Genomic DNA, 17,308 nt, shown 5'->3' with positions numbered 1-17,308 from the left:
ACACACACACACACACGTAAACACACACACACACACACACACACACACACACACACACACACACACACACCACAACCAGCTCCTGATCTGCTGCTCACACACCTCTTTGGCTTTCTAGGCCATTATGTTGTCCTTTGACCACATCCTCTTCCAACTGAGTAAGATAAGGAGAGTGGCAGACACCACACAATAACACACACCACACACCCTCATTCTCATTTCCCGTGGCACACACACTTCACATAGCCACCAGTCTGAAAGATTCTAAATGGCCATTCTTCACAAATAACATGCAGTAACACTCAAACCGGCATGCACCGGCATGTGCCGGCAGTAATATCAGTCATTTTTGCAGTCGCTAAGACCCAATTTCTGGAACTATGTCTCCTTTTGTCTAAATGTAACATACAGCAGCCAAAGCGACACACACAACATGCAAAATATCTCACCTTCAGAAAAAGCAATTTTTGCATTCAAACTCTACACAAAAATATCAGATGAATAGCTTTAGGTTATTTATGCATATTCAATACATATACATGATAAAGAAAAACACAATTACAAGGGGATTGTTTATTTTCTTTTTTTAACATTTCTGTAACACATGCTGTATATACTGTAATAAATACATAAATACAACCAAAAAAATGGCTTGTAACATCAACATACAAATTTATGGTCCATCTTGGTCCAAATCGTCTCATATTTGGATCTTACATCAACACTGTCATCTCTGGCCAGACACTATTCACTCCCCCATCAGTGTCTCCATACGCTTCATCCATCACCTGGAGGAGGGATGATTTGTCAAAATGAACTAGAAGTGTTTTTCCCGTTGAGAACTGGGTTTGGATAATTGTTAGATGGGTGTGGCATTTGCGTGGCAATGTTTTCCAAAGGAAACATGGTTTTCAGTTTTGAGTGATGTAGCTGATGTAGAGAATTGTGTTTTGTTTTGCTGTTTTAGACTGTTTTAGAATTGCAGAGTGTAAGGCAGAGAATGTGCTTAAGGTTTAGTTCATGAGGTAAATAGATAGGCTACATGAGATAGTGGTTTCCAAAATTGTGCTATAAGTACCAGTTATTGAGTGTTAGGGACTGAAAAAAACTGAAAAAGAAATAAAGTTTGAATGAGGGAAGGTTTGACGTAAGTGAACACAGACCAAATTTATCTTACCATTTGATAAGTAACCACATAAAACTATTTTTAATTTTATTTTAAAAGCTTGAAAGAAATTTGAAAAAATGTTAACTGAAGTAATGGTAAATGCTAGATTATGTTTACATATTTATTTATGCTTTATCATAATGGGAAATATGTATTGGTACTTTCATTAAAAGACAAGAAAAGACAAGAAACAATTGCATTGCTTTATTCCACATTGAAACCACACAACACGTACTGCTCTGACTATGTACATTACTTCTAGAGGACTATATAACACATTTTTACAGTGAGGTCTATTTTATCTTACCAATTGCTCTGTAAAAGTCCACGCACATATATAGAGAAGAATGGACAGGCAAAGATTGGCTCATGTTTCTTTTCTAACTCTCACTGAGACGAAACGTGTGTTTTGAGGCTGCCGAGGGATGTGAGCACAGCAGTGAGATCACACTCTCCCTGGTAAGGGTACTGTCCGCACCAGCCGTGCCAGTCTGAGGCAGCGGGGCAGTAGAAGCCGGGGTCGGCGGGGCCCTGCTGGGCAGGGAGCAGCTCCTGGACCGAGGGCCCCACGGAGGCCGTAACCACGGCTTCCAGTCTCTGTAGGATCAGCGGGTTAAACTGGTACGTGAGCTTGCGGCGCACCTTGACGATTTCGCCCGTGCGGCTGTAGTTTCGTAGGGCGCGCGCCATCTTCTGGTAGGTCATGGCCTTGCGGTTGCCCTTGCGCTGGCCCCAGCACTCGGCCAGCTTCTCTTTGTTTTTGGAGATGAAGTGGAAGGTGCCGCTCCCGCGGTCCGTCCACTGGATAGAGTCGGCCATGCTGGCGTCGTGCAGCGCTTCGTGTAGGTACTCGTACAGACGCAGCTTCTTGCGGCCTAAGCGGGCGAGACACAGGATGGGCCGGTGACCGCCGCGACAAACCAGACACGTGCCCGCCTGCTTCTTCGCAGGTATTCATTCTCATCCTTTTTGGGATGGTTTCTGGATTGCGAAACTCCATTGGCTACACCGTGCAGGAGGAACGGTTGTGGTCTACACTCAAAGAGGTAGGCGCTGCTCACCTTTCCGGAGACGCTCCGGGAGGAGCGGGAAAATCACGGGGGGCTGGGCCACGGCCCACGGAGACGCCTCTGGCACAACATGAGGCCATGACTCAGAGAGACAAGGAAAGGGAGCTCAGTCACAAAGCACTCACACGTAGTGAAGGGCCTAATAGGGCCACGTTTGGGAGAGCAAACCTGTGGGGAAATCTCAACGGCAGACTTACTGCTGTGTCACTCCAGTCATACATGGCTGCTGGGCCGGCACTGTGGGGGTAGTGGTGGTAGCAGGAAGTTGTGTGTTGCACAGAAGATTCCTGACAACACCTGAGAGTCTCATAGTACTTACTCTCTATTGGAGAGGAAAGGGCACAGCGATTAGCTAGGAACAACAAATATAGATAGATAGATAGATAGATAGATAGATAGATAGATAGATAGATAGATAGATAGATAGATAGATAGATAGATAGATAGATAGATAGATAGATAGATAGATCATATATATGTGATTAAAACATAGAAAGTTTCTTACCTGCATCACAATATAATGTCTCCAAGTGCTCAGAGTGACGCTGCATTACATCAATAGCATCCTGAAAATCCTGATTAATGTCATTATTTAGAGACCCCTGCATGAAGTCAAATTCATTTCACATGCTTACACTATGACATGTTTATCTGTTTGTTAGGTTTATTTATATTCATTTTAATATTCATACATAATCATATTATTATGGAGCTACAGTATATTACTTTCAAAAAGTAATTATAGTGAATATTTGCTTGGAACCTTGACTTAAACTGTTAAGATAAAAACTGGGATTTCAGGTCTAATTATCAAATAAACACATTTTGCTGCCAAAATACTACTGTAAATAATACTGTAAATATTACTGTAAATACTTGCTGACCTCAGTTCAATATACTAGAAACTTCAATAATTTCATCTTGCTATTTAAAACTCACCATTTCATCCGTTAAACACTGAGTGGGATCCAGCTAGAAGTCTTTTGACAGGCATATAAGAGATTTCAGAAGAGTTGCTGATCTTTATAGTCCCCACCAGCTAATGGCACGTAATAGATTTGGGTCAATTTAAATGTCACAGCGTCATACCTGTCACACTGTAGCCCTTCTGTACAGCACTTCTCTTTTTGGAAATGTACACCAGCTAGGACTGCCATGATTGCTCCAGCACTTTATCTGTGGATCTCCATCCAAAACTGTAAGAGCAGCTTTCACGCCATTAGTTTGTTCAGGAATTATATTTGCATTTCTGGTTACATGCTTAAGGGCACTTGTGTTTATCAGCTCGGCACAATGCCACACTAGCTGCCTGGTAGTAATGATCTATTTCACAGCAGAAGGACCCGTTCCATCATATTCCATCATATGCTGTAATGGTTTTTTTTCTCCAAGCTGGCCATGCAGACACCTTTTGGTCACTAACAGTAATGAAAGAAATAAACAAATGTAACTGTAACAATGTAACAATGGTAAATATCGTTATGGTTAAAACCATTCCAAAAACAATGATTTATTAAGTTGATTTATACGTATATATATAGAGCTATGGCCATGCGGTGGACTGGCGACCTGCCCATGGTGTACCCTGCCTTCGCCTGGAATTGCTGGGATTGGCTCCAACCCCCCGTGACCCCAGCTAGCGGGATTAAGCGGTTCGGATAATGGATGGATGAATGGATATAGAGCTATGTAGAAAATGTATAAGAAATTATAAAAAGCATAAAATGACCTAACTATTATGGGTATTTTTGTGGAACTACACATTGCAGGTAAATGTCAGATGAGTACTCCAGAGAACCCATCGGAGAAGTGGAATCAGAATGTGTAGTCATTACACACGTGCTCTGTAACATGCAAGACGTGCTATTGAATTTCTCCAGAAGGGCTCATGACAATCATGTAAAAGAAACTAACCATCACCCACACCTACCGCTCTGTGTGCAGACCATCACCCACATCTACCACTCTGTGTGCAGACCATCACCCACATCTATGGCTCTGTGTGCAGACCATCTCCCACACCTACCGCTCTGTGTGCAGACCATCACCCACGTCTACCGCTCTGTGTGCAGACCATCACCCACATCTATGGCTCTGTGTGCAGAAAATCACCCACATCTACTGCTCTATGTGTAGACCATCACCCACGTCTACTGCTCTGTGTGTAGACCATCACCCACGTCTACCGTTCTGTGTACAAACCATCACCCACGTCTACCGTTCTGTGTACAGACCATCACCCACGTCTACCGTTCTGTGTACAAACCATCACCCACGTCTACCGCTCTGTGTGCAGACCATCACCCACGCCTATGGCGCTGTGTACAGATTTGTGCCGCTCTTTCACTTCATAATAATATGAATAATAAAATGATTCTTTTAGAGCAGGGCTTTGGTAAATCTTAGGGATTACGTTTATATTCAGGTTTTCTTCTACGTTTACAGAAATTGTGTTTTCACTTTGATTCTATTTTGAACCAGTGGTGGTTAGGCAATCTTGATTTAAGGAGGAACAGATATAAGTATAATAAACCACACATTAGTGATCAGTGCTGTAAGATGCAACCATTTCCCCCACACTCTAAAGTAAACAAATGTTTACATTAATGCTTCTGAATTACCAGCATTAGATAAGACAGATATTTCTTATTCCTTTTATCGACTGAAATCTAAAACTGTAACAATACACTGGTCAATTTATTTCATGCTGCCATAACACCAGATTTAAATATCAACCGACTGAGGGGGAAGTTCCCCTTTCATGTTTATAGAGTGCAGAAGACTGGATGGGCTGTGATAAACCAGGGAGACGGAGATTACCAAACCATGCTGAGATTACTGCTGATCAGCACCGTGAATGACAGGAATCGGCAGTGAACAACAGATTGTTTATAGACAACAGATAATTATCTTTAAGCTGTGTGTGTTACGGCACTTTAGGGAATGTAATGCTTTTTTATAACTCAGTGTGTGTGTGTGTGTGTGTGTGTGTGTGTGTGTGTGTGTGTGTGTGTGTTGTGTGTATGTGTGTCACTGCAGCGTTAAAAGTATTTTGTGGTATTGTTTCCTGCATGTGTTCACTGATAAAGCGTGGGGTTAGAGGGACATTGTAAAACACCCTGTTGTCCCACTGTCCCACTCATGGCGAAACGAAACCTGCTGTAAATCAACTCCACTTACATTTAAAGCCAAAGCATAATACTGTAATCATGGTCTAGTGCCAGGTTCAAAAAGAAGGTTAAAAGTTTTTTTTTGTTTTTTTTTATGAGAAGGTGCTTATTGTATATTCATAACAAAACAGGTTGAATGGCCAAGGCTATAGATAAAGAATTCATCTACTGTAAATATACACTTTTTGGGAGGGTATATATTCCTGAATGGGCAATGTGTGCCAGTGTGTGGGGTATGTGTCTGTATGTGGAGTACATGTCTGTGTGTGGGGTATGTGTCTGTGGGGTATTGTCTGTATGTGGGGTACATGTCTCTGTGTGGGGTATGTTTGTGTGTGGGGTATGTGTCTGTGGGGTAATGTCTGTTTGTGAGGTACATGTGTGTTGTGTGGGGTATGTGTCTGTGTGTGAGGTATGTGGGGTACATGTCTCTGTGTGGGGTATGTTTGTGTGTGGGGTATGTGTCTGTGGGGTAATGTCTGTTTGTGAGGTACATGTGTGTTGTGTGGGGTATGTGTCTGTGTGTGAGGTACATGTGTGTTGTGTGGGGTAATGTCTGTTTGTGAGGTACATGTGTGTTGTGTGGGGTATGTGTCTGTGTGTGAGGTACTGGTCCTGTTGTATGATTTACACTTTTTAGGCCAAACTACATTGTGTATTTTATCTTCTCAAACAAAGAACCAGTGTCCTTCCCCTTCTTTGCCAGCTCTATTCAAAAGGATCAATGGAGCCCAGCACTGTGTGGGAAGGGCTGTGTAACCACAACACACCCTGTGTTCAACTTCTTTATTTACTGGCACTTGGTGAAAATACAAGTTGCTAAAGCATGTCACATTACCAGCAGGGCACCAGCAGAAAGCGCGTTGACTGTGGCTATGTGTTACTCTGGGACACACGTACCTCACTCCTCATGTGTTTGTGGTTAAAACCATGACTGAGCTGTTAACATTAACAAACTGCACTATGCTGAGCATCTTATTTGTGTATCTTTACCATGGCAACAAAACTATCTTCCCCTTTTGAAATCTTACAGTCTAACAGAAGATGCCGTGTTTGGCTTTCAGCTAGTAAATGGCAGTTTCAGTACTGTAGTTTTGATCTTATCTAATCCTTAATAATCAATACATAACTTTCATCTCAAGAGTCTATTTATTAACTTATTTGATGAGAAAGTTCAGGTTGAGAATGTCTCATATCTGTAAATTATGTTCACAATTGTTAATATTTCTATATATACACCATACTCCACTGTACTTACTTACCTGGAATCATGTTTATACTGCATATACATGCTTATTAGTATTTATACACACACACACACACACACACACACTAATACATATGTGTACACACACACAAATATCCAGAGTCCAGAAAAGATTTTACAGTGCAAAATTTATGGATTAAAGCACAAAACGTTTCAATCTATACACCCCAAAGAATCCATAGTTTAAATGCATGGAAGGAATTCATGCAATCATAAATTATTTAAGTATGTTCTGGAATAGTTTCTGAAATGCCACATGCAAGAAATAAAAACAAACACATGAAGTGCTCATTAAAGTATTGCACAACATCAAAGAAGCAAGAGGTAATAATTGGTATAGAAAAGGAATCAAGAGAATGGTTTGTGAAGCCGGCGAAACCAGCAGTTAAATCTATAGCTACTAATATGCATGGAAGGCTTCAACTTTCTCTATGGGAAAACACACATGCACACTCATATGGATAAATCAGTTAACATTTTTCATGGTCTTTAAAAGCAAGAACAGTTAGTCCTCCCACCAAGCAAACATAGTACATGGGGCACAAAAGCTTGTGGGTTCATTACATATTATTACTGTTAAGTAAGAGGAGTATCAAAGGTCATTATTGCACTTTTAGAGGAACCCTTAGTCTAAGGACCAAAACACCCATTTAAGAGTGTGGGTATAAAAACAGTGGACGTGGCTAAGCTGGCTACATGGATACACCTTGCCAGTGGAGATGGGCTTGGCCCTATAAAGATGGGTTGCTGATTATATATAGATCTTCCTCTAATGGCCAACAGTCCTGAAGATCTACATCCCTGGTGCGCTTAGCTCCAGAGAAAATACACCTGGTTAAACTGAGGTCTGCAGTGGGATCTGAAGGTCAAAAGAAGGTGCACAGGAACCTGCATTGTGGTGTGTCTCCAGGACTGGAGATTTGTACAACGCCACTGAACATGTGCTTCCTGTTGAAGTCTTCCAACATCTCACCCACGTGTGTCCTATCCCGTGACCTCTGCACTATGGCCCTGACCCCTGCACTACAGCCCTAGGCAAGATCAGGGCCTGTTGATCAGGCATTTCCATGCATAGATGAAAAGAAGTTACAGAAAATGACAATCATTAGGCAGCACACTGTAAACTTCCTTCTAAAACACTGTGTAACATCCAAAAAGACAGTAAGCTAACAAAACCTAATAGAAATAGTTTGATTAAAAAAGATTCTGACTGAACGAGGCAAACTGATTATTTTTTCATCCAAAAGGCTACCCAACAGGGCATGGATTCATTAAACATTTGTGTCAAGTCTCGTTGATATTCTCAAAAAAGAGATTGCCTTAAAAAGAATTGCCAACCTTGGCAAAACAGTCTTGCCCATTTTAAGGGTATTTTTCTTTAGGTGATACATCTTGAGACAATGCGCTTCAAAATAACATCCTGAAGCCAAATGTTCCTTTAAAAACTGTCTGGCCTATTTTTTTTATTTATTAATTTTCATTTTCCTGTGAAACTGAAATTATATAACACTTATAATGAAGGGCTCCAATTCATGAAGCATTGGCAAAGCAAGACAAACCGTGTTCTTATCAATACTGTTCATTCCCTGATGACTTCAAGTGTTCAACCACAGCACCAAAACGTGTCTCCCTTAAATAGCCATCATGAATGTAGCTATATTAATACCCCTTTCTTAGACTTCTCTATTAAAGTGCACTCTGCAGCGTATTGCATTACTGTAAAAAGCTCTGACGAATGTCACCCATACTGGCTGGGTTGAATCCTGAGTGACGGCTAGACACTACAAAAACACGAAAAAAAAGCACATCTGAGAACTGTAAGCGCAGTGTGGGATCAGGAGCACTCCGTGTACGTGGTCACCATGTTTCCTCTGCGCTGAGTGACCGTCCTGCAGCGCTGCTGTCCCGCCGAGCCGTGGAACCTGCTCCCGGCCCCGCCCACCTGTCCGTCAAACGGGAAGGCGTCCGCAAACATGTCCTCAAACAGGTTGGCGTCGCCGAAAGACCCGTGGAAGTGTCTGCTGTGCCGTCGGCGCGCCTCCTCGTGAGCCTGGAAGTGAGTCTCAAAGTGCCTCTTGTGGTGGCCAAAAACGTCCGAGTCTCCGAACATGTCCTCAAAGTTGAAACTGAACGGTTGGTGGAACTGGCCGTCCTCTCTTGCTCTCGTTCTGGAGAACGGACCGGTCCTCGTTTGGTCGTAGTCTTGCCTCCGCTTGACGTCGGACAGAGTCTCGTATGCTGAGGAACCAAAAGAGGTGAAGGAAAAGCGGTTATGCAAAAATAACATTTAGTTGTGCTGCGATATGCAGTTCAGTAAAACAATAAACACACCTTCAGCAATTTCCCGAAACTTTGTTTCAGCCTCTGGCTTTTTGTTCTTGTCTGGATGATACTTCATAGCTAGTTTGTGGAAGGCTTTCTTGATCTGTCGTTCAGAGGCGTCTTTGGGCACACCCAGGATTTCATAGTAGTCTTTCTCCGCAAGAATGAGCTCCGTGATCATCAGTATGCACACAGCTATGGCCAACACAGACTGCGCTGTAGCCATGGCTGGGTTCAGACCTACAAACAGGGAGGAAGCAGTGGTTAACTAGAAATAACACCCGTCAGCGCTATATGTATCAAGAGTTTATTTGTTCGGTTATACACTGTCCTCATGCGAGGAACACATCACAAGAACATATTCACAGCTATAAAGGATTTTAAGAATGAACTTTAGGGTATAAAAACCCGCAATCCCCAAATAAATTATTCTGGATGTGTCTCTCAACAATTTTGATGTGTCAGAAACTGTAGTAACATAAACTACACAGAAAGTGTGAGTGAGCTAGTAAATCAGAAGTAAATTAAGTGAAAAACTTACCAAAGTGGCGCCAGTAATTCCACTAATGACCTAAAACATCTGATCCTCGCCTGAACAGCTGATACTTTGTCGCAGTCAACATTCCACGTATGACGCCGCAAACGTCACGCACCACGACTCGTTATGTCATTGGTTCGCTGTGACAAAGCGTGACTAGCTATATTTTGATTGGTTTAGGCCGCGAGGACGTGGAACTGTGGGTGTTAACGTCAGTTCCTTCCGAGACACCCGGAAGACGTTCTGAAGTGACGTCAGTGGTCTTGCCGATTCAAAAACACATCCAGCCGGGATGCCGCGCTACTGTGCTGTTAAATTATGCAGGAACAGAGGTGGAATACCTTCGAAAAACAACAAAAGAATAAGTTTTTATCCGTAAGACATCATGTAGCAATTTACACACAATACGGAAAGCTAGGCTATGTATTTAGGTAGCAAGCAATCTAGGTTAGCTATTTTTTAGCTAGCTAGGCTAGCTAGCTACAAATGTGTTGTGGCGCCATCAAATGTTGGTACACGTATGAATTACATTTACACGTTTTTATTAAACTATATTTACATGCATCTCGCTGCTTTGCCAGAATTGTTTTTGTAGTGAACTAATACATCTAATTGATTCATACTCTTAACACACAAGTACAAGTAAGCTTAGTTACCAACAGGTAACAGTAACTAATGTGGTTTCAGCCAGGTGAGGGTAAGTGGATACACAAATATTTCGTGCTGGATGCCAAATTTGCTGTTTTCTTTGTGGCATTGCAGCTTTCCCTTGCAAGATAAGGCCAGGCTCAAGAAATGGATCGTCAACATGAAACGTGGAGACTGGACCCCAAGTCGGCACCAGTACCTGTGCAGTGAACATTTTACAGAAGACTCTTTTGACCTTCGATGGGGAATCCGATACCTGAAGCACAGCGCTGTTCCAACTATATTCCCCTGTGTTTGTGATGTAAGTTAGAATAAGACTTTTTGCAATGTGGCTTACAAGATTTGTTTCTGTCTGATATGAGGTCAGTGGTTCTGAGTACTGGGGACGTCCTACACAATACAGCTCATGAATGGCTTCATAAGTCCCAAGTTAATGTTGGTGCTAAAGCAAGTCAGAAACAAACATTGTCAGCAACGTTTTACACCTGAAATTGTAAACTTCAATTGTAAATTTGTAAGTTCTTTAAACGGTGCTTTTGAGAATGCAGGTGAGAATTTATTTGTAATTGTATCCATTATGCAGTTCTTACTCATCCTTTACTTTATAAGAATAATCTTTATTCTTTATTGTGGAATTTCTTTTCATAGAATGAAACTAATCACAGCAAGAGTAAAAACAAACCCAGGAAGAGACCACCTGATCCACCTGTCCAACTCTGTGCACTGACAAATCAGCCACTGGATCATCCAGTGTCCTCTGTGATCAGAAAGAAGATGCCTGCTGTCCACACCAGTGTGGGTAGCCTGCTATCAGAGACATTGTCTACCGAGAGTTCCACCTCAGGTGACCTGTCCAACTATGGGTTCCCCTTGACTGAGGAACGGCAACAGCAGCAAGTGGACCCTAGTTCTGTGATGACATTTCTGTGCCACAACACTGCAGGACAGTTTGCAGGGCACGAAGAGGAACTGCAGGAGCCCCAGGTGGCGGTCAGCCCATCAGGCATGCGCATAGTGCTGGGGGATGAGGAGAGGGCGCACATCGAAGACGGGAGTCCCCAGCAGGAGGCGGAGCTTCCCGGCGATGGCGAGGCCAGTTCGCTGGGCGAACACTCGTACTCGCGTCAGGACACGGACAAAGCGCAGCTGTGGAGACGAATTGCCAGTCTCCACGCCAAGGTGCTAGCCCTGGACAAACAGGAGGAGCGTACGCTCTCTAAGATCAGATCTGTGGAGGTGGAGATCGAACAGCTGAAGAGGCACAATACGGTGTGTCAGCAGAGGCAAAAAGTGCTGGAGGAGTACTTCACTTCTGTCTTTCTCTAGCACTTTGACATGCATCCGCTCACCTTCCAGAACAACTTGGTCTTATTTTTTACACATAGTACGGAATGTCGTTATTTATTTATATATTGTATAGATCATCTGCTTGAATTATTGGAACTATGGTTCCTCCTCTGTAAACAGAGCTTTTAAAGCATGTTGGGAGAGATTAGGTCTAGCTACTTGCACAGTGAGTTTTTCACATTTCAACAATATTACTATTTTTATTTTTCTAACTGCCATCTAATTATATTGTGCAGTTTTATTATTAAACTAGCTTCAACGCATTTTTTTCATGAAGTTAATGTGCAGGATGTTCATGTGCTAATGTGACCACATGGTGGCGCACCTGGTACAACAGATTGACTGGCAAGATCACAGAACTACAAACTGTGATCTTTAAATCTTTACTTTAAGAACTACTTGTAAGATTTACAAACTTACAAGTCAGTGACTTGAACTTAACTGTTTTGGTTCTTGCTGTATAGCTCAAACATTTTACAAAAGTCATGTGGTAACTCATGTATTCCAAGGACAAGTCAGCTTTCAAGATTGTCTGTGCTCCTACTGTGTGGTAAATACAAAGATTAATTTTTTTTTGCTTGAAACCAGAGTCATATTCTTAAAGAAATAAATATTGATCATTAAAGACGAGACTGAGACTAACACATGTCAACACTTTGACTACCTACCATGGTGCCAGAATAAGCCTAAAGTTGTGTTGATGTGTGGGTATACCCTGTGTACAGCAGCCTTAGTAGAACATTACTGGCTTCTTTATTATGGTTCACTGACTTATAGGGTTGTTTAAATGGTAAAAAGGGTAAAGGTGTTTAAAAGGTAAATAATTCAGACTGTTCTCTGTACAGACTCCCTGGTCCACGTTTGTTATTGGGCGTTGGAAGCTGTAAGAGTTAAAATGTGGACCAGCTCTGTTAACCACAGTGTTTGACCACAGAACCACTGCTGGCATGGCATGGTTAAAGCTGTCGAGCTGGTACGTGTTTATCAGGCACTGCAGAGTTCCTGGGGTTTTACAAGTGTCACTGCTAGCCTGAGTGTGCACCTGTCTAAAATATTCAGCTAACAGCAGTGTGCTGATGAAAGGCTTCAGGGTGGGTCACCAGAGTTGTGCATGGTGTCGAATGGAATATGCACTCGAGGGGGACGTGGTTGGGGTGGATGGAAGCTTACAGGGTTTTATGCACAAAGATAGCATTATGAAAATATTAATTTTAATCCAATAATTTAAATTAACACGTGTCTGGGTTTTCAACATTTTCCAGTTATGTGCAGCCAAGACCATTCAAAGTTTAATATTATGCAGGTGTTTTTTTTTTTTCCACTGTATACCATCATATGCATGTCCATTAAACTGAGTTAGACCATGACTCCTTGAGGCCAGTATGTGTGATTTCCAGGATCTTCAAGTGAATGTTTAATTATTAATCAAAAAATTAATCAATTATGAAAGGGTTATCAGCACTGCCATCTCTTCATGGCTTGGTGTTTGAGTTACATGTATGCTTCATGCTGCTTTCATCATCATGTTTTTGATGTTTTCTGTTCTTGGTTCAGCTCTAAGCCCTTCAAGGCACCAGACACGTGCACTGTTCCTCATTAAAGTTGCCGTTGGCTTTCCTCGTCTTTATCTCTTTTTACCGTCAGTATGCTGTGGTTTGTATTGTTTGACAGTGATCATTTATATCAAAATAAATACATGATTTGGGCTAATAGAGTTTTATCTTTGTCCTATTGCCGTTGTGGTCCAAAGTGATCTGAATATTATAATGCGTTATTACATAAATCATATAAGTACCTTTATTTTGGTATCATTACCATGGACCCTGCAGGTAAATTCATTCTCTGATTCTCTCTCCTCAGTCTCTTGTGCATATATAATGCACCTGAATGTGATTTGTTTTTGAAGTAACACGGCTGCCTTTTTGAAGTCGGCATTTGAGTTACAACGTTTGAGTTCATAAGTTAATTGAACAATATTGTTTGATTTAGATTATGATTTACCTCCAAATATTAATCTTGCCATTTACCTTCATTTTAAAAGGTAAAAAATATATACTTGGTGAAGATTGTCTTAAATGCCACTCTCACAAAATCTAATTAATTTTGTTCAGAACACTTGTTTTAATGGGATAATTACAAACTTGTCAGTATTTCGACCGGGTTTGCATAGCTACAGAGGAAATGTTTTGAAAGTCATTCAACACAAATGCTTTATATGCAAAAGCTAGAATGATAAATTACTCAGTAAAATGCAAATTTATAAAAGTGATTTCTCGTCATATCTTGAGTGGCCACAGGAACCACGCATGCACACTTAAAAATCGAGATATTTTTCTAATACAGACCTGACCTTAAATGTCTGAAACGTTTACCTATGCGTGTTTTTGTGGGCTGTGGATATGAGTGCCCTTTACAGTCTTGTATGACTAATCCAGATCGTATGCAGGTCAATTCAACACAAGTTTGAGAAAGGGCACAAGTCGTTTCTCTTTCTGTTTGTGCTAGTATAAGAGAACGAATTAAGTAAACTCAACACAGTGAGTTAACTAAGAAAATTAACTAAGAAAACTTGATCTAGAAAACTAACCAAAAGGTCTAAACAAAATGGTCGATCATTGAAGTCAGTCAGTCAAATTTATTTATATAGCGCTTTGTATGTATGTATGTAAATAGCGTCACCCACATATTCCTCCTTCTGAGTGTTCTCTAAACAGAGCTTTTTTTGCAAGCAAACAGGAAGATGCCACATTCAAGATTCACGTAGATTTAGCATTTGAGTGATATTTGAGATGAGTCTGAGATTAATGTGATCCATATGTACTAACAAAGATGTATTGAAAAAGAGTAGATATAATTAAACTAGAACAGGTCGCTGGGGGACTCTCAAGAAGATGAAAATGCTTTGTTTATTTATTTTTTATCACTACATGCATGAACAATTAAGAAACATTAATCAGCAATAATAACAATACTAATGCTAATTCTTGGCAGCCTCATCACTCACTTCATTAGAGTGGGATGAAAATAATGCAGGTGTTCCTGAGGTGTCCCTGCACCAGGTGGTTTTACTTTGACATTATTTGAGTAGTGGACCATTCTGAACACAGCAGTGATACAGACATGGCAATGTCATAGAAGTGGTGCTGGAGTGTTTAAAAGCTCCAATGTGGTCAAAAGCTGATAATTGGAAAAGACTGGGTGTATAAATTCTACATAGCAACAGATAAGCTATACTATCTAACCTACAAGTGTCCAATTAAATAAATGTTTCTAATAAAGTTGTTCATTTTCATACTCTCTTGCTGTAACCATGGCCTGGAAAGTTTATTCTAACCTCTTGAGTTTTGGGAAAATACTTGAGAATGCAAAATAATTGCCAAGTCATTAGAGCTAAAGTGATCAGGCCAATAGTGAGGAATGAAATTATCCAGGAAAATGCCTAATGACTAATTAAGAGCTGAGTGTATATTTGTAGCTTCTTTTGTGGCCTCAGAATCATAATGAGGATGAAATAAAAAAGCCATATACATGTATATGACATGCAGTGTGTGAGTCATGATATCATGACTAATCTGAATCTGGTGTGTTACCCATACCATCTGGCCAACTTATAAATGGGGCAGCTTCTGTAGCCACTGATCACACACAGAAATCCTGAGTGAGTACAGTTTATAATGCACTCTTTTAATCTGTCGTTTTATTCAAGAACGGAGCCAAAAATAGTCCACAGCTCAGCACTAATGAATATCAGCCAAGAAAAACATTTATTTCATTGCAACCTACATTAAGCCATTATTGACATTTACACTTACACATATGTACAAATTTCGTGTTTCATTATCATTCTTCTTACATTAAGTTACAGCACTTTGTCGTTTGCGGGAGGAGGTTTTGTGCTGCGTTGACGGACATTGAGCTCAACACGTCGCATTTGAAGCGTTTTAGGAGTAGTACAGGTAGATCCATGGGTTTGTGCAACTGTTCAGACTGGCAAGTAGCATAATGGTCACAAACACTGGCCCTGGAGAAGTGGAGATGGCAGAGTTCACTGTAAAACATCTGTACTGAGAAGTTAGTAACAATTAAAGTTAGTCGTGTTAAGGTACAGTGGAACATAATGTATTATTGTTACGTTATTCGATTTTAAAGTAAACATTTAATGCACGTGTAATTGTAGCCTTAACCAAACTTAAAAAAACCCACAATACAACACAAACATGCGGGCTACAAGATCCACGGATGATTGCGCATGACTTACCGTTGGTTGGGGCACTGTTTGGACTCCACGCAGACCACAGCTGTACAACAAAAAACGGACTCCAGCAAACCGTATATACCAAAATGATAACAAACGTCATTTTGACAGTTTTTAACATTGCTTTTGACACTCCTTTGGAGCAATGCCGCCCATCACTCGTGACAGCCTGCAATGATTTCTTTCTCGTGTTGAAATAAATTCCCGCGCATATATTGATCTGACAATACAGCAAAATAACTGCTGGAAAAACAAACACTGCCAGTGTAATCCAGGTTATATATATCTTTCCTCCCCAAGGTTCAATAAACGTGGCCCAGCAATCGTATACATCTGTCTCTACTTCTTGAAGGGAAAAGATGAACAACTGCGGGATGCTGAATGCCAAAGAGATAAGCCACGCCGCGCCTATGGCCACGTATCTCCGGAATGACCCAGTGAGAAATGACACCATGGGTTTACAAACGGCGTGATAACGGTCTACGGTCATAGCTACGATCATGTATGGTGAGGCGAACATCCCAAACACCTGAAGATATTTCACAGATCTACAGACGATATCGGAGCCCCTGAAGCGTTGCGTGATCTCCATGGAGACCTGTGGCAGGACCTGGAAGAACGCGACCACCAAGTCCGCGAGGCACAGGTGCAGCAGGAACAGCTGAGTGCGACTGTTCCTTTTGCGCTTCTTCCAGAGCGCGTGCAACAGGAATAAATTGCTAAACGTTGCAAGCACCAAAATCAACCCGAGAACGCCAGCTTTCACGTGCGCAAAGTGTCCCTCCGTCTCTCCATCGCTCGCGGCATCAAACTGCTCATGCCCCGCGGACGGGATGGTGCCGCTGCGGTTTTGCGTGTCGCCCATCTTCTGTGGAGCGCTCGGTCGATCTTAGTTGCTGCTAGGTATCTTTATGCTCATTAAATATTCGTGGCAATATTTTACCAGTCAGCTTTGACGCATTAGACGCAGCGTACCTTTGCGCAAAACGGTCCATTCATTTAATGGGAAATATATATATTCACAATGCATTTGTTCATTGGCGCGACAATACAACATAAATAATTAAAAATAAAAATGTTCTCCCGAGACTAATAAAAAGTTTTTGTTTAAAGCATGCGCCAATACTTAACGCATGCTTTAAGTATTCAGACCACACGAATACGCTTCTGATAAGATCACAGTAGTGCAGCCTATTTAATAATTCAGTGGACGACCCTATTTCTGGGATATTGCACCTGTACCTTGATAATATAGGCTATTTTTGTGCAACAAGTCTACTAGGTTGTGAGCCTATAATCTACACATTTTGCTTCTTTGGAACATAATAATACATACATAATAAACCATATCCGTCATTGTCTCTGTTGCTTTAAGTAAAAACTTTACTAAGCATCGTTAAAACGGCTCAAAAACCTTTTCCCGCGTCTACACTACTACATTTACATTAATGTTTACATTTAGGGCATTTAGCAGATCCAGAGCGACTTACAAAGTGCTTTGCATCTGTTCACAGAATACATCA

At 41.3% G+C, this 17,308-nt stretch overlaps 4 protein-coding genes across 8 annotated transcripts; 1 reads left to right on the top strand and 3 right to left on the bottom strand.

Annotated features, from left to right (window-relative positions):
• Positions 1 to 1,371: 1,371 nt before the first annotated feature.
• spic (Spi-C transcription factor (Spi-1/PU.1 related)) lies at positions 1,372 to 3,272 on the bottom strand. 4 transcript variants are annotated; one of them, XM_077004585.1, is made up of 5 exons: positions 3,178 to 3,272; positions 2,744 to 2,840; positions 2,436 to 2,560; positions 2,230 to 2,320; positions 1,372 to 2,043 (listed from the first exon to the last, which is right to left on the bottom strand). In XM_077004585.1, the coding sequence occupies exons 1-5, from the start codon at positions 3,178 to 3,180 to the stop codon at positions 1,556 to 1,558; spliced, it is 804 nt and encodes a 267-aa protein (XP_076860700.1). In that variant the 5' UTR covers positions 3,181 to 3,272; the 3' UTR covers positions 1,372 to 1,555. The 4 variants fall into 4 exon arrangements, with proteins under 4 accessions (XP_076860700.1, XP_076860701.1, XP_076860702.1 ...); XM_077004586.1 differs by having other exon boundaries at positions 2,744 to 2,813; positions 3,178 to 3,257; XM_077004587.1 differs by having other exon boundaries at positions 2,744 to 2,804; positions 3,178 to 3,217.
• A 3,511-nt stretch (positions 3,273 to 6,783) lies between these two features.
• On the bottom strand, positions 6,784 to 9,680 carry dnajb9b (DnaJ heat shock protein family (Hsp40) member B9b). Its single transcript, XM_077006791.1, has 3 exons — positions 9,539 to 9,680; positions 9,007 to 9,237; positions 6,784 to 8,913 (listed from the first exon to the last, which is right to left on the bottom strand). Exons 2-3 carry the CDS (start codon positions 9,221 to 9,223, stop codon positions 8,510 to 8,512), a joined length of 621 nt encoding a protein of 206 aa, XP_076862906.1. The 5' UTR covers positions 9,224 to 9,237; positions 9,539 to 9,680; the 3' UTR covers positions 6,784 to 8,509.
• Positions 9,681 to 9,756: 76 nt separating this feature from the next.
• On the top strand, positions 9,757 to 13,240 carry LOC143514958 (THAP domain-containing protein 5-like). 2 transcript variants are annotated; one of them, XM_077006789.1, is made up of 3 exons: positions 9,757 to 9,910; positions 10,298 to 10,484; positions 10,832 to 13,240. In XM_077006789.1, exons 1-3 carry the CDS (start codon positions 9,828 to 9,830, stop codon positions 11,507 to 11,509), a joined length of 948 nt encoding a protein of 315 aa, XP_076862904.1. In that variant the 5' UTR covers positions 9,757 to 9,827; the 3' UTR covers positions 11,510 to 13,240. The 2 variants fall into 2 exon arrangements, with proteins under 2 accessions (XP_076862904.1, XP_076862905.1); XM_077006790.1 differs by having other exon boundaries at positions 9,778 to 9,867.
• Positions 13,241 to 15,294: 2,054 nt separating this feature from the next.
• On the bottom strand, positions 15,295 to 16,650 carry avpr2l (arginine vasopressin receptor 2, like). The gene is made up of 2 exons (XM_077004631.1): positions 15,789 to 16,650; positions 15,295 to 15,551 (listed from the first exon to the last, which is right to left on the bottom strand). The coding sequence occupies exons 1-2, from the start codon at positions 16,648 to 16,650 to the stop codon at positions 15,472 to 15,474; spliced, it is 942 nt and encodes a 313-aa protein (XP_076860746.1). The 3' UTR covers positions 15,295 to 15,471.
• Between the last annotated feature and the right edge of the window lie 658 nt (positions 16,651 to 17,308).

This window comes from Brachyhypopomus gauderio, chromosome 5 (genome assembly GCF_052324685.1).
Source record: "Brachyhypopomus gauderio isolate BG-103 chromosome 5, BGAUD_0.2, whole genome shotgun sequence".
Classification (NCBI taxonomy): Eukaryota; Metazoa; Chordata; class Actinopteri; order Gymnotiformes; family Hypopomidae; genus Brachyhypopomus; species Brachyhypopomus gauderio.
This window is presented reverse-complemented; position numbering and strand designations above follow the sequence as displayed.

Bases quoted from the DNA above. Each gene is read 5' to 3' on its own strand.
- avpr2l (XM_077004631.1), bottom strand. From the start codon at position 16,650: ATGGGCGACACGCAAAACCGCAGCGGCACCATCCCGTCCGCGGGGCAT. The intron at 15,552-15,788 runs GTAAGTCATGCG...CCACTTCTCCAG, and splicing joins AAACAGTGCCCCAACCAACG to GGCCAGTGTTTGTGACCATT.
- dnajb9b (XM_077006791.1), bottom strand. From the start codon at position 9,223: ATGGCTACAGCGCAGTCTGTGTTGGCCATAGCTGTGTGCATACTGATG. The intron at 8,914-9,006 runs GTGTGTTTATTG...TTGGTTCCTCAG, and splicing joins GTTTCGGGAAATTGCTGAAG to CATACGAGACTCTGTCCGAC.
- LOC143514958 (XM_077006789.1), top strand. From the start codon at position 9,828: ATGCCGCGCTACTGTGCTGTTAAATTATGCAGGAACAGAGGTGGAATA. The intron at 9,911-10,297 runs GTAAGACATCAT...GTGGCATTGCAG, and splicing joins AAAAGAATAAGTTTTTATCC to CTTTCCCTTGCAAGATAAGG. The intron at 10,485-10,831 runs GTAAGTTAGAAT...TTCTTTTCATAG, and splicing joins TATTCCCCTGTGTTTGTGAT to AATGAAACTAATCACAGCAA.
- spic (XM_077004584.1), bottom strand. From the start codon at position 2,846: ATGCAGGGGTCTCTAAATAATGACATTAATCAGGATTTTCAGGATGCT. The intron at 2,561-2,743 runs GTAAGAAACTTT...CCTCTCCAATAG, and splicing joins GACATTATATTGTGATGCAG to AGAGTAAGTACTATGAGACT. The intron at 2,321-2,435 runs GTAAGTCTGCCG...TGTCTCTCTGAG, and splicing joins ATGACTGGAGTGACACAGCA to TCATGGCCTCATGTTGTGCC.